We start from the raw sequence: 25219 nt of genomic DNA on the forward strand, positions 1-25219 counted from the left end.
AGACTTTAGAAGTTAAATTCTTGTTGAAAAGTTGTAGTTGGGGAGGGGAAGAGGGAATTTCGGGAGTAGCTCGAGCGTATCAGATTAAGCTTGCATAGGCTTCCGACATCTAGTTATCATGGTATAGAAATCAGATTTCTCACGTGGTGAGTATTTTAATATTGAAATGTCGTCGGATCTGTCAGATTAAGATAGGGGATTTTAGGTATTATACCCCAAAGAAGCTTCCATATAAAGCACTGACAATTCAAATGTTAGGTAATACCTGTAGGGACATTTTAAAATATAAAAAAATAAAGCTTCACATTTTCTTAACTAAGATTTGCAGATATTTAATTTTGCACTAAACTAAATGATTTAGTCCTTGTTGTCTAAAATATATTTATAATTTACCTAAATAACCAATTTTCTGAATATATTTTCTTTTTCAAAACTTTAAAATGGCTGCAGTTTCTGAACCCACCGCTAAAATGAATAAAACCCTCTTATTATTTTTTTATCAGCTTTACCTAATGTAAATAACGCTCTCCATAACGCTCGAGTGACTACAAAAATAGCACCCTCCCCTCCTCTACTGCCTTTGTGATAAAATTAAATGTAAGGTTTGAGTTGTATAATTAATGGTGTTTTTTAATATACTATACAGTATACAGTGTACATAATATCATAATACTATGTCTTTTTAGTTTTTAATTCACCAAAATGTTTTTTTAACCAAAATTTTAATAATTTTTAATTACTGTTTTCTTGCAAATGAATAATGCTAATTTAAATAAAATCTTTATATTAATTTCACTGTTTCACTCCTCAATCATATAATCATAGTACTTAGTAGGTAATACAAATTATGACGTTTCTGTGCCAAAGCCTATTATAAGGTCAATGATTTCATAAACGATGGCACACCTTGGGAGTAGGATGGCTTCTTGCAAGGCTACTTCTTCATTATTATAGGACTTATAATTATGTATGTGGATATTGTATATAAATTTTAGTTACAAAATTGTAAACTTTATTTTAAAATATTTTTTTTTTCTCACTTTTTTGGTAAAAAAGTGGGCCCCGTGCGAGTTTCTTACGCCGGTTCTTCTCGCCGGGTTAGTTCCCGAACCGGTGGTAGGCATCATGTAGGACATTCTGAAAACATTTATTTTAAATTTATTCAGAAATAAAACAATTTTGATTTTGATTTTGATTTTGACTTGTGACACTATTGTAAAGTTGTTTTCGATTTCAACGTTGGTTTAGGGTAGAGAAGAGAGGATAGGATATTTATTATTCCTTCAAATAAATAAATAAATAAAACTTTATTTCAGACTAATTTTGTCCATAGATTTGTTAGAGACAATTAGTAACAATTAGCTTATATAAGTATATTATTAGTGTTAGTAGTATCAAATCAGTATATAATTTTTTTTTACGAACTCAAGCCTATTCCTATCTCCATCCAATGTTTTTGAATGGGACAGTCTAATTTAGAAGCAATGATCTTCAGAATGCTGTTTTCACTGCTACGAAGTCTCTGCAATAACGATGCTACCTTTTTGCGCACAGAGCCCCCGTAAGGGATACTGGCGCCTGTGTGCAGAAAGGACTTTGGCGCCCCTTAGGGCATTTTGAATCTTTTTTTATATCTATGAAATAAAGCAGATAAAAAGCCAAGTGCGAGTCGGACTCGCGCACGAAGAGTTCCGTGCCATTAAAGTGCAAAAATAGACCAAACAATTTTTTTCTTTTAAAAAGGTTTTGGCGCCCCTTAAGCAACAAATTAAAGCTCCATGCTATTTAGTATTGTTGATCTTAATAAAAACTGATTAAATAAATAATAATTTATTTTATTTTTTAAGGAAAAAAAGATATCAATCCATATTTTTTTCCTAGAAAATGTAATCATAACTTTCGTGGAGTTCGTCGCAACTTTCGTGGAGAACGAAATTTCAAATTTGATTATCTCAGTAGTTTATGGACCGATTTACATGCCTTAAAGGTCGTATTTATTATCTTTAGAGCACCTTGAAGGTATTTGCATTTATTTAAAGATAACTCGAAAATAAAAAATTCCCACGACAGTGACGCGAAGAATAATTTTTGAAGAATCACTCATTATATCTCTGTACATACATGCACACTGTAAAAAATGCACACCCTGTTTTTTTACATAATATTGCTAGATTGCTAATACTAAGTGAAGATAAATTAAATATTTGAATTTGAATATTATATTATGCTAATGTAGAACTTTTAAAACCTAGCATTTAGCCAATAGCCACGCAAATTAAACATGTTGTGAACTGTGTATCCCGGCTTCCAGGGTCAATTTCAAATAGATAATAATATATTAAATATTCACAACAAGATGTCGTCCCCAACTCCGTTTCGCCAAAATTAGAACCATCCTCAGAGTGCTGCTTGGGCTGCCATGGCGCTGAAGTGCGTCAAAAATGTTTGCTAAGTCTCGCGTTGCACGTTGACGGCTTTCACGCAGTGACGCGCAAACAGGGCCTCCGCTACCATATGTGCAATGTGTGCAATGCACACCGGCGCCACCCTCTAGGGGCGCCAAATCGCCATCCTTAAGGAATATCTTATCTTATATTTTCTTTGTTTTGAAGCAACGAGGGTTTGAGTCCCCCGTACTGATGCTGGAAAGATACTGAGCGTTGGTGCAGCTAAAACGTGTAACCACAAGTCGTCGCTTTTGGAAGATAGGTGCAGTTTTACCAGAATAGACTTTTTATTTAAAACTAATAGTAACCCTGATTACGCACTTTACAATATAAATATTTTTTATTTTGCTTGCATGTAAGTTGCTTTTTTAGCAAAAATAAAATATCCAATCTCCCATATAAAAACTGTTTTAAGTGCTTGAGTAGTCTAACTCCATATTTTACTCAAATTAACTCATCCAAATATCCATCTCCGGTCTTGTTAGCCCAATATCCATCGACCGACCAATCACGGTCAAGCATTTCGAAGGTCGCGCGCACGTCACGCGACGCCATTTTGTTTGCTTATTACTTATTATTTGCTTACTACGACAAATTAAAAAAAAATAATACTTTATATGCTTCAAAATGTCTGTAACAACGAAAAAAATGGATTTTAAATTGAGCGAAGTTGATTTGGATGGGTACGTTGCCATTTTCTTGATATATTCTTTTGTTTCAATATTGTTTTAGTATTCGAAGTACTTGAGGGTAAATACAGGGTGATTTTTAGTAAGTACTTAATAAATAAATTATTACCTTGTGACATCAGCTAAGCCATGACCCGTTCTTACTATTTTAAACCGACATAAAAAAGGAGGTTCTCAGGTTGACCTCTATGTATGTGTGTATGTATGTATGATGTATGTTTGTCCGCAATTATCGCTCGTTTGGCTGAACCGACTCTGATGCGGTTTTCAGAACAATATTTGTCACATTTAGGGCTAATTTAAACTAGCGCTGAATCGAAGCGAATTACCAAAACCGAACATAGCAAATTCAACTTTAACTCAAAAGCTTCATTACTTCTGAGAATTAAAAAAAGGCGCGCGAATTTGTGCGCGCATTCGCGCAAATTCGCGCGAATACGAAAGATAATTGCGGACAAACAAACAATATAATATACATACACGGCCATATAATATTTTAATAATTTTATAAAAAAATTAAACATACTGTATAGCGAACATGCTGGTATTTTGGACAAACAAGCACTAAACTGGCACGTTATTTTAGGGAACTATCTCCATGTCGTTGTGCTTAATCTCCATATACATAATTATGTCGGAAGAATTTTGGCCAATCTCCAATATTTAAATGAAATATAATGAGTGCTATAGTTATTATTTTCAATTACTATTTCTATACATATAAAGAAATACTACATTTTTCTAACTCAGCAAAAGTTTAATTAACTTCTAATAATATCCATAAGTAATTTAAAAAAAACGTCTCCTGTAAAATTTGCTCACTGGTCGATTGGCCATTCAAGCACTAGGGCAGCGGCGATCTGTTGAACAGTTGTTTTGAGACCATTATGTACTGAATTTTCCCTAATGAACTGTTCAACAGGTGTTTAAACCTTTTGTTGTAAGACCGTTAATGTTTGGTGACGGTCGATGAAAACGGTTACTATCGGTTATTTTAAATAATGCATTAATTAATTTATCTTTAACAAAAACTATCAGATAAGTATTATTTAGAATTAAGACAAGTCTACGACCCGCGTTTGAATGTCGCGACCCCAAACATCACGTTCGGTTTCAAAGTCTTCTGATACGAGACAAATCCGGGAAATTAGAGATAGAGAGTGCTCTTGTGTACTGCGCACACACTTGGGCACTATAAAATTACTCCTGCGTAGCTGGCCTGGTTTCAATGAAACCGGCCACCGTCACCAAACCAGTGTGGGAGTCATTATTATTATGACAGACGGGAGCCCATATCTCTGCACATATAGCTACAAAAAGTGTCAATCGCGTCCTTCGGCTTACAAACAAAAGATAACATAACGGCGCGTTCAGATAAGCGCGTTTTCTGTTGTAGCGTTTGGGAAAACACGCGATGCGACGCTGTATCGAGAAAACGCGAAAGTCTGAACGCGCCCGAAGAGTTTAGATCAGGAATCAGGATATCCCAAATATTTCGTTTGGCGCCTCTACCTAGCCACTCTACGCCTCACAGAGTGCTGCGCCTAATCGGTTGGAAGGGCCTGGCTTAGAGTCTAATCATTTTAGAGGCTGCAGAGGAGAGACCCACAAAAACAAGTAAAATATCTTACACATTTATTATAATTTATAATACCTATTATATAAAGAAGGTGTACCTTAACCACACCTTGTATATGGAAGTTAGTCGAATCACGCCCTATCAGATAACACGTACCTATATAATAGCAGCTGCTCACTGTTTACTTTTCGTTATGTTTCTATCGCTGGCATTTGAACAAAAATTAGCTTGATAGTAATAAAAAAAATGTTCTAGGGCTCCCGTAGTAACGAAACCAAGTGTTAATACTGGATATTGTTATCTTTAGCTTGCAGTAAGTAGAATAGTATTAAAAAATAAGCAGAAAATTTGCATTGCAAAGGCATTTAGTAACTAAATACGGACGAAATCACTTCTAAACTTTAACACATTAACGAATAATTAATCTTTTTTTCGTAGAAGTCCTTTCTATATTATAATTTTGTCTAGCTAGTCGCATATTGTAAGAGTATGTTAAAGAGCTGAAGTTGAGTATGCTTACTTATAACTTATTAATTTAAATTAAAACTAGGAAAAGAAAAGTGTCTTTGGACACTTCAAATAAAGTCTTAATTTTTATTTATTATCAATCATAAATATTATGATTATTTATGATTGATAATAAATATCATTTATCAATAATATAAAATTATTATAATGAGCGAGATACTGTCTCTGCTGCCTGAGACTTGAAAGGTGTTAATTATGTTTAATTATGTTATTACTTATTATTTAAATAGTATAGATACTGTTACGGTACATGGTATACGGACACGTGGTGCGCAAGTACATACTCGAACCTTCTAGAAAGGTCTAATGTTTGTTTACGTGTTTACCCTTTATTTGTTAGCGTGTTTGAATTTAGACCTTATGACTGAGTCCATAAGGTCTAAATTAAATTCAACTTACTGCACTTATCGCAAGGACGGCAGTTTTATTGTGGTACATGCCCGAGCCTCCTAGAAATTTCCCACGGTTGTTTACTTGTTTACGTGAATCGGGAAATTTCTGGAATTCGTCTCGCCATATAAAAAGAGCCGCAGGCAGGCCCGGCAAGTTAGTTCAATCTGAGCGGTCTTCGAGGCGACATCAAGTGATCAATAGTGAGTGAACCAGTGAAACCTACGACTTGGCTACGACCTAGGACAGTGATAGTGCTTAGTGATTGGACCTAGTGATTAGTGTTTGGACTTAGTGCTAAGTGTTGAGACCTAGTGTTTAGTGCAGTGTTAATAAAGTCTTCAAGAGAGTCACCAGGTCTTTCTCTCCAAATCCTCGAACCCTAGCACGTAACAATACGTCTGATAAAAATACCTTAGCTTATTCTAGAATTGAAAGTCCGTAACTTATAAACTCGGTTTAGAAGAGTTTATATAGAGGTACGTAGGTAATCAACAAAACTTGGTTGACTACTGAACCCTAAAATAGAACCCTAACAAGCTGATTTTTTGTATATTGATAAGTTAATAGTTATATTATAATTTAAGAGTAGCATTGTCCTACAAATAGAACAATCCATATTTTAGGATCATCAAATCAAAGTATTAAATCCTTTCTATCTCTGTTAGCTACCACTTTCAAGAATTTTCGCAGATAAAAATGTCGTTCGTCTTATCATCGCTACTCACAAAAAAATTAGCTTGATAGTAATAAAAAAAAATGTTCTAGGACTCCCGTAGTAACAAAACCAAGTGTTAATACTTTATAGGGTGTGTAGTAGTACACACCCTATAAAGTATTAACACTTGGTAGTAGTATAAGCCCGGAAAAGTTCTGAGATACTTGACATAGAACTTACGCTAAGGTAAGCTGGTACCGACTTCAAAAGCATGAAGATTGAGTACAGAAATAGTTGAGGTTTAGGCGAAGTCTGAAGACGGCACTGTAATAAGGAATAGTAATTATTTGATTCTTTTTAGATTATTTTTAAGAATATTACTTTTGTTTTTACCTTGGAAGTCGGTTTTAATTTTTTGTTAAAAAAAATAATTTTACCCTTTTTAGTTAAGAATGAGACCACAAGGCTTGTTGTCTTAGAGTTAAGAGTTGTACATATTATTACTAGCGGTCATAGTTATATCATAAGGGTTACGGCTGCAAAAAGCCTACCCAGGAAAGACTCGGTCAGCAAAACGATTCCTAGGTCAATTCACAGACTCCAACACTGACATCGACGACGCGGACGCAGTCATTATCCGAAGGGATGCATAGACAGTGCACACCGCACAGGGCCTGTAGACAAGTGTCAAAGCGCTAACGCTGACGCTAACGCTACAAAATGTATGCGATTTGACATAAGTCATCGCTTCGCTAGCGAATACTAATGTCAAATCCATACATTTTGTAGCGCTAGCGTTAGCGTTAGCTTTAGCGTTTTGCCACTTGTCTACGGGGGCAGATTGTCTTCCTCCCGCACGCGCCGGGAGCTTTGGATAATGACTGCGGACGCAGTCATTATCCGAAGGGATGCATAGACAGTACACACCGCACAGATTGTCTTCCTCCCGCACGCGCACACCCGCTTGATGACGCCCACTATCGTTATATCTTAATTTCGCCATAATTTTAAAACTAAACGTCCAATTTTAATCATTTAAAGACCAAATGTTATCTACATAAACTGTACTCAGTGATGAAATAATTTATTTTCATAAGGATTAATAGCATAAGTAAAATAAACGCGTTTAAATGTAGTCCAAAAAAAATTCAAGATTTTAAATAGAAAAATGGTTATTGTGCCTCACTCGACATAGATAAGTATAGTGTGTCGCGGACCTTATTGTAGATATTTATAAGATCTACAACTACTTAGAACATTTTATGGTTCTATCTTTTATAGTTTCGGTAGCGTACGCAAAATAAATAATTTTTCTGGTTGATTTTACACCTGCCGTCCGAAAACCCCAAATATCTTACGAAACCCAATTTTTTCCAAAATAAAATTTAGCCTATGTTCAGCAGAAATAATGTAGGATTCATTGGCTTTTGCTTGGACTAGTTTAAATAAAGCCAAAATCCTCGAACTTGTATCTATAAGGATTCAAAAGTTCTGTTGGGTACCTTCGGAACCAGGGTACATCCTGGTGCAAAATTTTACTTTTTGGTAGTATATGCCTGAAACACTTCAGAAAAAATCGAAATCCGTTTCCATATAAATTTTAAGGAGTTCCCTCGATTACTCATGGATCCCATCATCAGATCACCAATTTTATAAACATGGTACCAAATTAGAGTCAAACCCTATACAACATAAAAAGAATTTTGTAAATCGGACCACAAACGGCTAAGTAATCGATGAACATACATAAAAAAAAAAAACATACAGCCGAACGTATTACCTCCTCCTTTTTGGAAGTCGGTCAAAAATTCATGACGCTCGGGCGTTTGGCGCTTGCCTACACAAACCACAAAAAAAATGTTGCTCTTTCAGCTTAAGTTAACTCTATATACTCTATACACATAATATATACATATATATACATACCCTGAAGTATTATCACTTAGCTGTTTTGGTAACAAAAACGTGTAAGCGTTATAGATATAAGAGTTTTTATTTCCAGAAATGGACGTAGTAATTAGTATAGTTTATTTCGGTAAAAAGGACGTTACGGCCAGCATCCAGTTAAACATAAGATAGTTCTAAGTTATCAGATAAGTTGATTCCTAGGCAGATGAGGGACCTACGTAGATCGGTCGCGTTACGTCAAACCCAGCCACAAATAACATTGACATGATCCGACCAAATGAGGTTGGTCTGTCAACGGCCTAGAAATCAATTTCCTCGATGGTACATACATACTCTCATTTCAGAGCATGCTGTACGTAGTGTGGGCAGTGGCTCTGGTGGCGTCCCTGGTGCTGTACTGCCGCCAGGTGTACTCCCGGTTCAGCCGCCACGGCGTCAGGCACCGCCGGCCGGTCCCCCTGCTGGGCAACATGACCAGGCTGATGCTGCGGCTGGACCACTTCACCGAGGACGTGGATAAATCGTATGCAGCATTTCCGGGAGAAAGGTAATATCCATATTACTAATATCATAAATACGAAAGTGTGCCTGTCTCTTACATCTTCACGCCTAAACTATTGAACCCATTTCGCTGAAATTTGATACAGCGATACATTAAGGCCCGGGAAAAGACGTAGGATACTTTAGAAAGTATCCTACGTCTTTTCCCGTACATTTTTTCGGGATAGATCCCGAAAAAAATGTACGGTTCCCGCGCGATAAATGAATTTTAGCGCGATGGATTTGCGGGCGACAGAAATAGGACGACTCTATGTAATAGTTACTTAATCAAAGGTTAGAAATATCAAAATTAACTGATAATTAACATTAAAGAATATGGTCATCAGAAGTGAGGGTAGTTAAATAAAAAATATATAGACGATAGAATATGTTTATTGTCGGTCCAAGGCCCTACCACCGGTTCAGTGACCTTCCCACCGAGAAGAACCAGCAAGAAACTCGGTGGGTCTAAATATTCCTTTCAACAGTATAAATTACAATACAGAACACAGTACACACAACAATCAAGTCACTAACAATCATAGCAAAGGCATAACCAATAATCAAATAACATTTAAGAAATATTATCCACCTAATAATTAACACAAAGCAACACAAATACAATAAAATATGGCGGATAATAATTACAATAGAAAAGTACTTAACTCACTGTTCAGCCGTCTCCAGGTCACCAGGGAAAGTGACCCAATTACGACTTTCTATGGCTTATATATCCCGGGTTTGGCTATGACCAGGGTATATTTCCATTTATTGGCTAAACCCATTGACCAATCAAAAACAAGTCAATATTATGTCTTGTATGATATTTTAATTATTAAATATTATTTTAATTTGACCGGAAATATTCCCTTTATCCAATCAGCCAACCATAACATTTCTATTGGATAATAGTCCACAAAACGTTTTATTTCTCATTTAAGTTTTTATGTTCGAAATATCCTAGATATTTCGAACACTACAATACATTCATAACATATTATCTTTAATTGAAACAACAATATAAATAACAACTTCTAACTGAAATAAACATTAAGTGTCGATAATTAGATAAATAAGTATCTAAATGAACCAAAACTATCATGTTTCACAGATAATAATCATTTTTATCTACTTCGAGGTGCATATTTCACAGATAACAAATACTTTCATCTTCTTCGAGGTACAGCTAAATAACCTAGTTATTTGCCACATTTTTGATAGGTAACCTTACTATTCAAATTATTGTAATTTCTTTATTCCTTTGTTTAATTGTTACTATTATAATCTCAATTCTATATTCTTATTTCATTTTCTAACACGGGCGTAATCTAGTAATGGAAAAACTCACACTTATGACTTAGCACTCAGAAATAAAGCTGTTTTTGCTGGATAGCCTGTCTTTGACGACTGTTATAGCTGGTTTATTTTAAAGTGACCATCTACGCTGGAGTTATTTTTATGGAGTCCAATTAGTGTCGGCGCAGCATAGAAGAGTACTCTCTCTTAGCAGATCACCGAAACGACTGGCGAGAGATATCTGCAAGGCCTTTGTTGTCCTATTCGTTTAGCCTGCGTTGTTCTAATTAGAACATAGGAATAACGTTTCACCAACGCAAGAACCTACGACCTCCGATAATGGTCATGGTTCATGAGCAATGAGGGTTTTTGATATTCCGTTTGTCACTAGATGCTGCTATGTACCTTTAGGGTCTATCGTATCAACCCACTGTCATATGTCACGACTCACGATTTAGCTGTCATGATGTAGGTGTCATAATATGTATATTTGAAACGAAAGACCCTACGGCTACATAGCTCCATCTAGTGGCAAATGGAATATTGAAAACCCTCATAACCTCTCTGGGTTATGAGGGTTTTCAATATTCCATTTACTAACTATTTGCATCATTACTTTAGGTTTGTAGGTAACTATGAGTTCGTGAAGCCGACGATCATCCTGAGAGACCTGGAGCTCATCAAGCGCGTCGGCGTCAAGGACTTCGACCACTTCCTCGACCACCGCGGCTTCACCGACGAGTCCATCGAGCCGCTCTTCGCCAGGAATCTGTTCTCCTTGAGAGGTATTTTTTTTGTCTACAAATATACGAAGTCTGGAGAGTGAGAGAGATTTCGTACGGAGAAACAAAAAATGTGAGTTGTGAAATCATGATGCTGACAACCCGGATTTTTTTTATACTGCAATTAATTACAAAACCAAAAGAAACAATTGCATAGGAATTTGTCAATTTATACATTTCACTGCCAGAAACATGCAGGTCAAGACTAATTAACTCATTTTTAGAAATTAACCCTAGGCTACATAATATTTTGAAGGTTTCAAATTGACGGTCTCAAAAATAATCTAAGAGAAACCGATAGGGATGGTGTTTAGAAACCCCACGCTACTGATACAATTTTATGTCTAATTTATTCGTGTTTAAAGGTGATGAGTGGAAGGACATGCGGTCGACGCTGAGCCCCGCCTTCACCAGCTCCAAAATCCGGCTGATGGTGCCCTTCATGCAGGAGGCGGGCAATCAGATGATGGAGGCCCTGAAGAAGGACATAGAACAGTCGAAGAGTGAGTGTAGCTTGTGTGGCTGGAGCTGCAAGTCAATACAATAATATTACGGATGGCTTCGAATTAACGTATTCAAAAATGCAACTGACGACTCGTCGACGATTGTCATAAAGTTCCACGTGTATCGTGATTCGTCATGTCCGTGTATACAAGACGGCGACAGGCGATAGACTCGCAACTTCGTCACTCATTTTCTTCATTTTCTGTCCGTCTTTATATCAAGAATTCAAGACACCGCGTCTGATGGCGCAAGGCATCAAGATGCAAAATACGACGTACCGCAACTCAACGACTACGTAGTTTGGTCGATTTAGCGTTACACGCCGCGGTAAAGAAACGCCGCCGCTGTCGTGTGAAAAGGGTCCATAGAAATGTATGCAGCGCCGGCGGTCACACCGGCATATGTGTAAACAGCCGGGTCAATTCAGACCGCAACGTGACGAGGCGAGGCGCGACGCGACGCGGCCTAAATTTGTATGGATTTGACACATGTCGTCAGCGTGAGACGTCTTGCGAATACTAATTTAGAAATGCATCTACGCGTCGCGTTGCGGTCTGAATTGACCCTAAGGGTTGATTCAGACCGCAACGAGACGCGTAGGTGCATTTCTAAATTAGTATGGATTTGACAGATTCGCAAGACGTCTGACGCAATTGAAATCTGTCAAATCCATACAAACCCAGCCGGCATATCACGACATTGAATTGACACAATCCGACCAAATGACGCAGATCCGTCAACTGCCTATGAATCAATTTCTTCGATGGTACCTTCACTGTTGCATAGCCGCTGAATCTCCAGATATTTAATCGTATGTGCCTTTCTTTTCTCCCCAGCTGGTTACATAGACGTGGACTTCAAGGACCTGGCGTCGCGGTTCGCGAACGACGTGATCGCGTCGTGCGCGTTCGGGCTGCAGGTGGACTCGCACCGCGACCGCGACAACCGCTTCTACGAGATGGGCCGCGTCGCCTCCACCTTCAAGTTCAAGCAGCTGCTCATGCTCTTCCTGAACTCCGCTTTCCCCACGCTCTTCAAGGTGTGTTCGGATTGTAACCAACATTCATGTAAATTTTTAAGTGGAAGACCAAGGAATCACGTTTTATGATTAAGCGGCTTTACAAAGACAACTTCTTAAAATACAGTTCTGCAATTTAGCTTGTGCAGTTATCTGTCAGTCAGACAGTAACGTAGGACACTGGACATTTTATATGGAATTCCATACGGATGGTCAACTATACATTTGAAAATGCCCCTCCTGACGCTAAAATACTTGCAAAGAATGGGTGTTTAATGTTTATGGAATGAAAATATAATTGCAGAGTCTGCGGCTGAAGTTCTTCAGCGAGGAGACGAAGAACTTCTTCCTAGATCTGGTGCTGGGCACCATGCGCGAGCGCGCGGCACGGGACGTCGTGCGACACGACATGATACACCTGCTCATGCAGGCTAAGAAAGGTCATTCAAAAGTACTATAAGAGAAGTTGGTTCCTAGACAAATGGCGGACCTAGGTAATTTGGTCGCGACGTCAAACCCATCCGACCGATCACAGCTAACATTGAATTGATATAAGCCGTGGGAATTGATTTATACGTGGGAGAGCCATGCTTCGGCACGAATGGGCCGGCTCGACCGGAGAAATACCACGTTCTCACAGAAAACCGGCGTGAAACAGCGCTTGCGCTGTGTTTCGTCGAGTGAGTGAGTTTACCGGAGGCCCAATCCCCTACCCTATTCCCTTTCCTCCCCTCCCCTATTCCCTTCCCTTCCCATCCCTACCCTTCCCTATTACCCTATTCCCTCTTAAAAGGCCGGCAACGCACATGCAGCTCTTCTGATGCTGCGAGTGTCCATGGGCGACGGAAGTTGCTTTCCATCAGGTGAACCGTTTTCTCGTTTGCCCCCTTATTTTATATAAAAAAAAAGCCATGACCACATGCCGTAGGTCCGTCAACTGCATAGGAATCAATTAATTCCTCGATGATAATAATTTATTATGTTGCCCCGGGTAGCTTAATAGCAAGCTATCTTTAATTGACGAAATGAAATCTATACTAATATTATTGCGAAAGTATCTCTGTCTGTCTGTCTGTCTCGCTTTCACGCCAAAACTACCGAACCGATTGTAATGAAATTTTGTATACAGATAGTCTAAAGCCTGAGAAAGGACATAGGCTACTTTTTTACTGGAAAAAAGGGTTGTAAGGGGGTGAAAATACGAAAATTTGTTCAAATTAAGTTAGTTCCAAAAAATCATGGCGCCGTGCGTCTCTTACATCGCGCTAACGCTTGCCCAACATCTTTCTATAAGAAGTGGTATCATCATACCTTCGAATTTTAAAATTTTCGATTGTTATTTCTTTTTTACGTTATTTAATTCATCAAGCCCCATACGGTCACCGGTGACCGAGACACAATAGAAATTCTATTGTGTCTCGTTTTTTCACGATCGACGGGTTAATAAGTCAGTACTATATATTATAATTTATATTTATATTATATGACGTAACCTTAAACCTATCAATGATAAATAGTTTATGGGTAAAGTTGTGTAATTGGGGGGCTAAATAAGCTTTAAAGTTTGGCATAAAATATAAAGTTTAATTAAAAAAAATGAAATATTATGTACACACTGCACAGCTGTTTTGATTAAAGGGGTACCAGGGTTTTTTTAATAAAAGCTTTTGACACCAATTTTGTTGACATCGCGCGCTATAAACTGAAGTCCACGCGGACGAAGTCGCGGGCTAGTGAAATATATTTATTGCAAGAATGTAGTGCATAACATAGGTCTTATAATTATAAAATATTGTTCTAAACATTCTGCCATCCAGGTGGCGTGCAAAAGTCATAGTAAACATTTAATTTAATTTATAGATTTACAAAATTAGAATTTATTACAAAACAACAGTCCATAATTATTAAATTAAGGTAAAAGCACTAATGGCAGACGCTTGAAGGAAACATGGAACATTTGAATGTTGTAAAATATATATTTATTAAAATAAAGGATTGATAACTTCTTCCATGTCTTCAGTAACTCTTACAAAATAAAACTATTATGATTATTCACTGACAAATCAATTAAAAAATAAATTATTGGTCTTTTTGTAAACTTAGTCATAACAACTAATAGTTAACGAACATCACTAATAGTAGACACCAATATGAACTAATAGTTGACATAGAACATATTACATTACATTTAACATTTTTATTAGGTCTTTATTTGCCGTTTTTTCTAAAGATATGTCCACGTTGTCTCCAGATTCTATCCATTCTTCTTCCATGCTAAAACTATCTTTCCTTTTATTTTTCATATATTTTTTCCTAGCAAATTTATTTTCAGTCTTTTTTTTATGAAATAAGGGGGCAAACGAGCAAACGGGTCACCTGATGGAAAGCAACTTCCGTCGCCATGGACACTCGCAGCATCAGAAGAGCTGCAGGTGCGTTGCCAGCCTTTTAAGAGGGAATAGGGTAGGGGAGGGTAGGGGAGGGTAGGGAAGGGAAGGGAATAGGGGAGGGTAGGGAAGGGAATGGGGTAGGGGATTGGGCCTCCGGTAAACTCACTCACTCGGCGAAACACAGCGCAAGCGCTGTTTCACGCCGGTTTTTTGTGAGAACGTGGTATTTCTCCGGCCGAGCCGGCCCATTTGTGCCGAAGCATGGCTCTCCCACGTACGTCTTTAGTCTCCATGCTTCTCTTGCCTCTTCTTTTTTTCTTCTTTCTTTTCTCAGCTCTCCTTTTTCTTCTTTTTACTGCTATTTTTAGATCAGACAAGGTCTAATATGTCAATTTTTAGGTACAGTAGTTCTAATTTGTTAGTTTGATAATAGAATTATATTTTCAGAGAATAGTGGTGATATTTGCAGTAGAATAAACTACAAAATAACTTTAGTATGTATTGAAAAATGATGATATGAGTTCCATGTCATCTATTAGGTTTTTTACATTTTCAAGAACTATTAGTAAACACCCTTTATATTGTTAGGGAAAATGGATAAAAAATCATAAATAAACATTAATTGGTGTAAACAACATAACCATTAATCCAATGAAATCAATAGAAATTACAAAAATCAAATAAATGTATTCAAAACTTACGTGCAAAATTTCGCCTTCCTTAACCTATTTGCTAAGAAACTGCCGAGCGCGTGTTGACGCGGTCACATTTTTTACGAAAACTGATCCCATTTTAAAATTTTGTTCCCGAAGGCGTCCCTAATATATTTTTTCACGTCAACAGATAGCTTGAGAAGCTTATAAAATGTATAGTGTTAAGAAAAATTAGACTAATTCTTATTTTTATGGTATTTTTGTCGTAAGTGTCATCTATTAGTTCCGAGTCTGCCATTAGTGCTTTTACCTTACCATTAAAATATCCGAAGTTAAAATAAGTAAAATTCATAGAAAATAAGTAAACGAACCAACCGAGTATACATAACACTATCATAATCATAATCATAATCATTTATTTATTGCGAATTTAGGTTACATAGATCGTATAAAACTTTTTCCAAAACACGATACACTTAGCCAAATTTTATCTCAGTCGATTTAGGGTGGGTTGCACCAGAGGCTTAGTTATAGTTACAGTCAAAGTTATGGTTATAGTTAAGGCTAACTTAACTTTTACCTCAATTTTGACCACAGAATTTGAGAGGTGTCTGTTGCTAGTCTGACAAGGCTATAAATGAACGTGGGCGGGGTCGCTGCTGGTAAAGGAGAACTGTCAAAAATTGCGTTTTTTAATGATGATGGCTAAATATGGCGTCCCTTATTGACTGTAACCAAAGATTTGATATTTTGCACTGTAGTTATAGTTAAAATTACAGGTTTAGTTAAAGTAAGTTGGTGCAACCCACCCTTTATAGTGGTTTAATTTTAAGCTCAATCAGGCAGAACAACAAACGAGTAGACACTTTTCTCGTGTTACTGGTAGCCTAGTAAACGAATGCCCAAAATGGTTTTTTTTTTTTTAAAAAAAAAAAAAAGGGGGTCTGCTTGGAAAAGTCGAAAGCAGAAATTTTAACTTTGGTACTTTGTTTAGAGTAGTTAGGAGATAAACATACTAAAAGTCCTGACTCCTCCGAGGTGAGCCCGAGGGAGGGGCAAAGAAGGTCCCGTTTTTTGGTTTTTTGCTTACTCATCAAAAAGGGTGCTTCGTACAAAATTCTCTTTTACTACATAATAAAAGCTAATTAAATTCTCTATAACTTCGTCCTTTACACTTTGTATCTATCTCCAATCATTGCCTCGCTATAAGCTTCTAAAATTGACCGATTTTCAAAAGTGTGTTTTTTAGGGTTTCGTACCCAAAGGGTAAAAACGGGACCCTATTACTGAGACTTTGATGTCTGTCCGTCTTCCTGACCGTCTGTCTGTCCATCTGTCTGTCCGTCTGTTTGTCCGTCTGTCTGTCCGTCGGTCTGTCCTTCTGTATGTCCGTCTGTCTGTCTCCAGGCTGTAACTCAAGAACGATAATAGCTAGAGAGTTGAAATTTTCAGAGATTATGTATTTCTGTTGCCGCTATAACAATAAATACTAAAAACAAAATAAATTATATATTGTAGGGGGGCTCTCATACAACAAACTTGATTTTTCTCATACAAAAAACAATAAAATGTTGAATATCGAACCTTTGCCTGATTTTTTCGTTTAACATCGCTTTGGAGAAATTGTTTATAATTAGTAAAACTAGCGTATGGTGCAATAATAAAGGGTGTTTTTTTTTCTTAGGAAAAATAAAACACCCTGTATTATTGCACCATTTGCTAGTATTGCTTATTATAAACTAATTCTCCAAGGTAACGATGTACGGTTAAATCCAGGAAAGGTTAGATTTTTAAGGTTTTATTGTTTTTCCATACATTTCTTAAAAATATGAAACAATATACTAAACACTTTCCTCAAGTTTGCCATATACGATTACTTTCCAGAAGTTATTCCTTACCAGCAACACTATAAATTGATGCAATAATATAGGGTGTTTTTATGTGATTTTTTCTTACCTTCTACCCTCATTAACTTTTTTCTCCCATTGTTTAGAGATTTTTTGTCATACAATAAAATGTTTAACTTTTCAAGCCCTTTCATTTGACGTATGTCTCAAAGTGCTACATTAGTTTCGAAGATATGCCCCTCCTTCTTTAAAAATTAATTATTAATTATTTATTTTATTTAAATTTTATTTTTAATTATTAAAGTATAAATATAACTAAGTATTTTGTGTACATTTCAGCCTACCTTATGCCATGATAGATATCGAGCAAAAAATTGCAAAAAAATCAAGTTTGTTGTATGAGAGCCCTCTTAAAATATTTAATTTCTTTTGTTTTTCGTATTTATTGTTATAGCGGCAATAGAAATACATAATCTCTGAAAATTTCAACTCTCTAGCTATTATCGTTCTTGAGTTATAGCCGGAGGAGACAGACGGACAGACAGAAGGACAGACAGACGGACAGACAGACGGACAAACAGACGGACAGACAGATGGAAAGACAGACGGTCAGGAAGACGGACAGACATTAAAGTCTCAGTATAGGGTCCCGTTTTTACCCTTTGGGTACGAAACCCTAAAAAACACACTTTTGAAAATCGGTCAATTTTAGAAGCTTATAGCGAGGCAATGATTGGAGATAGATACAAAGTGTAAAGGACAAAGTTGTAGAAAATTTAATTAACTTTTTTTATGTAGTACAGTACGAAGCACCGTTTATGATGAGTAAGCAAAAAAACAAAAAACGGGACCTTCTTTGCCCCCCCCTCCATCGGGCTCACCTCGGAGGGGTCAGGACTTTTTGTATGTTTATCTCCTAACTAGTCTAAACAAGGTACCAAAGTCAAAATTTCTGCTTTCGACTTTTCCAAGCAGAATCATTCGTTTACTAGGGTATGGGTTAACATTTTATCAATGTGACATTGACCAGGCAAGCTGACCCACGACGAGTCGACGAGGGACGCCGACGCCGGGTTCGCAACTGTCGAGGAGTCGGACGCTCTCAAGAAGACTGTTGACAGAGGTACGCTCTCGAGAGGACTGTTGTTAGAAATATCTAAGAACATCAAAGTATGTAGATGGTTAAGTTTTCTAAACGCACCTGTAGATTTATTGTTGTGCATCATAAATATATTTTGATTGGTTAACGACTGAATATATATTATCCTTTAAATTGAGACTTGTTTCTCCTCCAAACGAGAAGTTGATCCATGGACAGATGGGGGATCTACGTAATTTGGCCACGTTACGTCAAATCCAGCCGACAGATCACAATTAACATTGAGTTGACAATATGATCCGACCAAATGACGTTGGTTTGTCAACTGCCTAGGAATCAATTTTCTCGATGATACATAATATTATATTAAGAGGGCGACTAACGCAAAAAATCAAACATCGTCCTTCTCTCTTCACACTCACGTCCGTCTTTCATATGCCAGGTGAAAAGACTACGCGGATTCATCGCAAATTAGATTTTTCTCAATAACTCGATAAATATAGAACATTTTAAAAATCCGCTAGGTCAGATTCTCAATGATAGAATTTTATACAATGTGTTAAAATATTAACTTAGTTTAATGCACGGTTATGGCAATATAATATGAAAAATTAGATATTGTATCTTTGTGATTTTTTCTATCGAGAAAATTTTAAGATATCGTGTTTTCGCTAAGTCGGATCCTAAAAATGAAACAATTCGGGGCTTATTTTCAACTATAAAATGAATTATAAAATCGACAATTTAGGGTTAGTCGTCCGGAACTGAATCGCGTGACGCGTGTTTCAGAGTGGTCGGACGTGGACCTGGTGGCGCAGGCGGTGCTGTTCTTCATCGGGGGATTCGAGAGCGTCTCCATCGCGATGTCGTTCGCGCTGCACGAGATCGCGCTCAGGCCGTACGTGCAGGAGCGTCTGTATCGCGAGATAAGCGAGACAGACGAGCAGAATAAGGGCCGGATCGACTACACCAGCATACAGCGCATGCAGTACTTGGATATGGTTGTCTCAGGTGAGATGAGAGTTTTAGCGGTAGTTGCGAAAGTAATATTGCCTGTAGGGTACAGAACACCAATATAGGTAGTACTTAAATTGGTTAAATATCATCAATTTTATTTTCATTTTTATTTTTGCGCTGCCCAATATTTTTCAGGGTCACAATTGTGCCCACAACTGTAAGTGTCTAAACACACTAGGCCGAAGTTACGCGGCGTAAATTCCGCATGATTACTTCCGTAATGTCAAACCCATACAATATACGGATGGATCATGAAACGCGACGGAATAGTGTGTCATCGGTAATTTAAAATACATTGCGGGCGTATTTATGCGGAATTTACGCCGCTTTACTTCGGCCTAGTGTTAGGCCTATTGCCGGATCAATAGTAGCAAAACTGAGCATACAAGGAACATATCCTTGTATGCTTAAGTTCAGCGGGGCTAAAAAGGTCACATTTAGCAATTCCTCTCAATCAATTCAGCAAATGAATTGTCAAAACTGTCAAACTGACAAATGTCAAATCAGTACAGACATACAGAAATGAATTGCAAGCAGACTTGCATTTTGCGATTTTAGAAAAATGAATCATATTATGATTCAAATCATGATTGTTCAAAGGGACCATTTTAGCCCCGCTGGTTTGCTGCTCATGATCTGGCATGATCGCGTTTGCCGTCATAATATTTAAGCTAATCCGCGTTTTTTACGTTTTTGAAAATATAATTTACAGAAGTTCTGCGTCTGTGGCCAGTGGGAGTGATCATGGATCGGGTCTGCACCCGCGAGTACAATCTCGGGAAAGCCAACGACGACGCCACGGACTATATTGTGAGTACAATATGTTCTATCTGTAATAATCAGTAATCAAGTGATCAGGCCATATAGCTAAATTATTTTCTTTATCGCTTTTTTATAGTAGTCGCCGATCAAAATGTATGGAATTGACATTAGTAATTAGACGAGTCGAAATTCAACTTCATATTAACGAAAGTCAATTCCATACATTTTAATCGGCGATTCTATTTATAAAGAAGCGATTTATAAAAGGTTATAGCCAAGGTTTTTCTTTATTGATTTCATTTTCGTGTTGCTATAACTTTGTGGTGTGGCGTTTTTGTAGCGCTTAATACACGTGTATTATAATACTTAATATAATACTGGATAGCCCGGTGAACTTCGTATCACTTCTCTTCTTAATCTTCTTAATGTAAACCTTCCCTGCCGTGATCTCTATATCTCTATATCTCGCCGATATCTCGTTGGCGTATGCTCTAGATACGCCAACGAGATATCTCACTCTACACGTTTTCTCGATGTTAACTGGTTTATCTGTTTGTGGGGACACAATGTATTGTATTATAATATATCGATGTGATCATGCGTCGTTATATTATATCGATGTTCGATGCATGTGGTGAACTAACATGAAATATATCAGAGTGTTCTTGGTGCAGCAACCCGAGTGGTCGCTTGCATAATAAACGTAATCCAGTTAGCAAAAGGATTTTATTTAATTTTATGAACACTCATTCTAGTTACCCTAACGTAATAACATAGTGTGTAACATCTTCATCTCTATTGACCCTAACATGACATACATTTTTTCTCGTACGTCTGTCGTCAAAATTAGAGATAATTTTGTATTTTTTTATATGTGCTATTTTTGTCTATATACTAACGAACAATATACGAACGAGAAATTTATCTCTCGAATCTCGACGTATGTATGTTAGCAAAAAGAGATAATATATATCGATATCGACAATATCACTACGCTCGAGAGTGAGATATCCACGAGATATCTCGTTGGCGTATGCTAGGAGGGCTGGACTTCCACGAACATTTCGAGACCAAAATTAGTCAAATCGGTTCAGCCGTTCTCGATTTTCAGCGAGACTAACAAAATTAAAAATCAGCCAATTGCGAGTCGGACTCGCGCATGAAGGATACTGTTATAGAGCAAAGTGCAAACATAGACCAAAATTGTGTTTTTGGATGGGAGCATCCCTTAATTTTTTATTTCATTTTAATATTATTCTTAAATATTGCAGTAAACATATATAATTAAGGCCTTTGTTTAAATATCAGTGCCTACCTGTTGCCATTATTGATATCGAGCAAAAAAGGCCAAAAAAAAAAAACGTTTGCTGTATGGGAGCCCCCTTTAAATATTAATTTTATTTCGTTTTTAGTATTTGTTGTTACAGCAGCAAGAGATATACACAATCTGTGAAAATTTCAGAACTCTAGCTATAGGTTCTTGAGATACAGTCTGGAGACAAATAGACAGACAGACGGACAGACAGACGGACAGACAGACGGACAGAGACAAACGGACAAACAGACGGACTGACAGATGGAAAGACAGACGGTCAGGAAGACGGACAGACATTAAAGTCTCAGTATAGGGTCCCGTTTTTACGCTTGGGGTACGAAACCCTAAAAAACACACTCGGCTAATTTTAGAAGCTCATAGCGAGGCAATGATTGGAGATAGATACAAAGTGTAAAGGACAAAGTTGTAGAAAATATAAAACAGGACAGTGTTTGTGCGTGAACTCCTCCAAAAGGCTGAACCGATTTTAGTGTGATTTTGTATGTCCATTCTTTAGGCCTAGGTTTTTATCAACATTTTTTATCGATTGACTGACTAGTATTTATATCTTTAGATATTAATATTATGTCGTGTTCAAAGTCTAGTATCATATAACTGACTCTACAATCACTTTCATAATAATTCCAGATGCGGAAGGGCGACGTGCTGACCGTCCCGGTGTGGTCCATCCACCGCGATCCGCAGTACTTCTCTGACCCCCTGAAGTTTGACCCCGAGCGGTTCTCCGACGACAACAAGCACAGCATACACCCCATGGCGTATATGCCCTTCGGAGTGGGACCAAGAAACTGTATAGGTGAGTTTATAATAGTAAGGTTCCGGGGAAGACTCCGGAATGAAGCGCGCGTCACGTCGCCGATAACTCGTGTAAATGTGTAGTTATTAAGTGTATATAATTTATATGTATGTTAGTCATTAAGGTTTTTTTTAAATGAAATAAGGGGCACGAGCAAACGGGTCACCTGATGGAAAGCAACTTCCGTCGCCCATGGACACTCGCAGCATCAGAAGAGCTGCAAGTGCGTTGCCGGCCTTTTAAGACGGAACAGGGTAATAGGGGAGGGTAAGGATGGGAAGGGAAGGAATAGGGTAGGGGATTGGGCCTCCGGTAAACTCACTCACTCGGCGAAACACAGCGCAAGCGCTGTTTCACGCCGGTTTTCTGTGAGAACGTGGTATTTCTCCGGTCGAGCCGGCCCATTCGTGCCGAAGCATGGCTCTCCCATGTATTATATATTGTATGGGCCTATGTAGCCTGCTATAAATAAATAAATAAAAAAAAAAATAAATAATATTATTTAGCTCCTGGTTGTTTCTGTTATCCTGGTGATCCTAGTACATTTTTGCAGTTCTATTAGACAACTATTGTATTCTATTGCATTCAGCTTTTAAATAATGATTATTATTAAAGTTAAACTTATATATCTACGTATTTTATATTTGCACAGCCTCAAGCCTGTCTTATGAAAATATTTTTTTGCACTGTGAAACTTAAATAGAACTTAATCTCAGTACAAAAGGCCATGCGCACAATTTAACAACTTTATGAAGTTTGAGAAAACAAGCGATTTTTTAAATAGGAATACAATCGGTATGTCCATTGGAATCGTTTTTTTCTGTACGCTTGCGTTCACAAAAATGATATCAAAATATCACCCAAACTAATCAACTCTTTCAATAATGACTTAGCTACCTATTCATATTTCATATTATATAATTATCTTCGGCATGCTCACTGCATAGATATAATGTACAAGTTTATTTTAAACTGCATCTCTTCTGATGTTGCGACACTCGCAACCCATGGGCGACGGTAGTTGCTTCTTAGCAGGGACCCGTTTGCTCGTTTGCCTCCCCCTAATTTTATTTAAAAAAAAAGTTAAATGTACACGTAATACTTACCTAAGTACTATTTTTTTATGTTGCAGGATCTCGCTTCGCGCTATGCGAATTGAAAGTCCTGCTCTACATGATAATACTGAACATGGAGGTGTCTCCGAACGACAAGACCGCCACCACCAACAAGATGAGCACCGACTCCTTCAACATTCGCTTTAAAGACGGACACTGGCTAAGGTTAAAACCACGACATTAAAGTTTAGGTTTTAACGATGTTGTTTTTTAAAATATTATAATAAAGAATATTTGACCTAGGTCCAGGTTTTTCTGAAAATAAATAAATAATTACATGAATACAAAACACCATAAAATTACTCAATAATTATTACGCCATCTAATGAAAAAAAAATCTAGGTACTTTTCAACAACATACATAATATTAATTTTGAATAGCTTTGTCCACATTGTGCCTTTTTCTGTTCATCAAGGGCATGCCTTATAGCGCTGTCAACAGCGAACGTGACGCATGCCGCATGCCCGTAACGCGCGTCGTAATCGTAGCGCTCGCTATGACACTTTTCTTTCAACGCGGCTGGGTTTTGAGTTTTGACGCATTCAATTATTGAATATGCCAAACGAAAGTTGAATAAAAGGAAGATGACGAAAATTGAAGTTGAAATTGCAGAATGTGGACACAGCTAATAGTCATTACTCATTAGTCATTACTCAAGTTACTATTAACTATTGGGTGCTATTGGGCACTAGATGGCGAATTAGGCCCAATTCACACCGGATCAGCGGCGCGAAGAGCACTTTTAGTGTGAAATAATTTTAAACTTTATTTACATGCTTATAACTACTAGTATCGCTTGAAAACTTCGAAAGTGCTCGAGGCGCCGCGGGCGGCCGCGCGGCTCCGCGCGCCCGTCGGCGGAAAGTGCTCGCGGCACCTCGCGACGCGCGGTGCACAGTGGATCGAAAATCGAGTACCATAGACATAAGAACTTGAATATCCAGATGTCATTTTTTTGGGCTGAAATATGGTCTCCTAGTTGTTATTACATAATAAAATGTAAAAAGACGCAGCTACGTGTAATAATAAGGGAGTTACAATCATTTAACAAAAAAACAATAGAATATGTCAAGTAGTTCCAGACAATTTAATTTAATTCAGTTGGAAGTTTTAAATTGTTACTTTGGACACTGGAAAAAGAGAGGGTTGATACATTATATCACCATAATAATTTCTTTCTTCTTTCTTTTTGAATTAAGTTTTTAATTAATACAAATGGTGCCGTAATACAAAATATGCCAAAATGTGAGTAATAATTAGTACTATAATAGTGTGTGAGGATATAACGGCCAACAATGCGATTCCAGAGATATTATGCTCATTTTTCATGTCGGCTCCATACTAAAATTTCTTAAAAAAAATATTACTCCCTTATTATTACACGTAGATGAGTCTTTTTACATTTTATTATGTAATAACAACTTGGAAAAACATATTTCAGCCCAAAAAAAGACATCTGGAAATTCAAGTTCCTATGTCTATGAAACTCGATTTTCGATCCACTGTGCGGCGCTCTGAAGGTAGCGCGCGGCCGCCAGCGGCCGCCCGCGGCGACGCGAGCCGCCTCTACCGGCCTCGCCGCGCCTCTTCGCGCCGCTGCCGGCCGCTGCCGATCCGGTGTGATTTGGCCCTTAAAAAACTTAAAAGCACGCCATCTATTGAAAATATTGAGTACTTTCTTAGCAACATACGTTGATAAGTCATACGAGTGTTTCTTTTTGACTAAAGATGGCGCTTATAGACGTATAAGAAAGCGCCATCTATGTTAAATAGAAGGTACTATCTTAACAAGCTGACATTGAGCAGTCATAAAGGTGTCACTTTCCAACAATAGATGGCGCTTCGGCAAATTCACTAAAAAGCG

The 25219-nt window shown here is 37.5% G+C and overlaps 1 protein-coding gene across 1 annotated transcript; it reads left to right on the forward strand.

Annotated features, from left to right (window-relative positions):
* Positions 1-4918: 4918 nt before the first annotated feature.
* On the forward strand, positions 4919-23550 carry LOC121732647 (cytochrome P450 9e2-like). The gene is made up of 12 exons (XM_042122601.1): positions 4919-4934; positions 4999-5028; positions 8544-8746; positions 10657-10820; positions 11183-11320; positions 12158-12360; positions 12644-12779; positions 18260-18352; positions 19118-19339; positions 20058-20155; positions 22071-22239; positions 23372-23550. The coding sequence occupies exons 3-12, from the start codon at positions 8547-8549 to the stop codon at positions 23536-23538; spliced, it is 1590 nt and encodes a 529-aa protein (XP_041978535.1). The 5' UTR covers positions 4919-4934; positions 4999-5028; positions 8544-8546; the 3' UTR covers positions 23539-23550.
* Positions 23551-25219: the final 1669 nt, after the last annotated feature.

The sequence above is a fragment of the Aricia agestis genome, chromosome 12, assembly GCF_905147365.1.
Source record: "Aricia agestis chromosome 12, ilAriAges1.1, whole genome shotgun sequence".
NCBI classification, from domain to species: domain Eukaryota; kingdom Metazoa; phylum Arthropoda; class Insecta; order Lepidoptera; family Lycaenidae; genus Aricia; species Aricia agestis.

Bases quoted from the DNA above. Each gene is read 5' to 3' on its own strand.
- LOC121732647 (XM_042122601.1), top strand. From the start codon at position 8,547: ATGCTGTACGTAGTGTGGGCAGTGGCTCTGGTGGCGTCCCTGGTGCTG. The intron at 12,780-18,259 runs GTCATTCAAAAG...GACATTGACCAG, and splicing joins GCTCATGCAGGCTAAGAAAG to GCAAGCTGACCCACGACGAG. The intron at 19,340-20,057 runs GTGAGATGAGAG...TATAATTTACAG, and splicing joins CTTGGATATGGTTGTCTCAG to AAGTTCTGCGTCTGTGGCCA.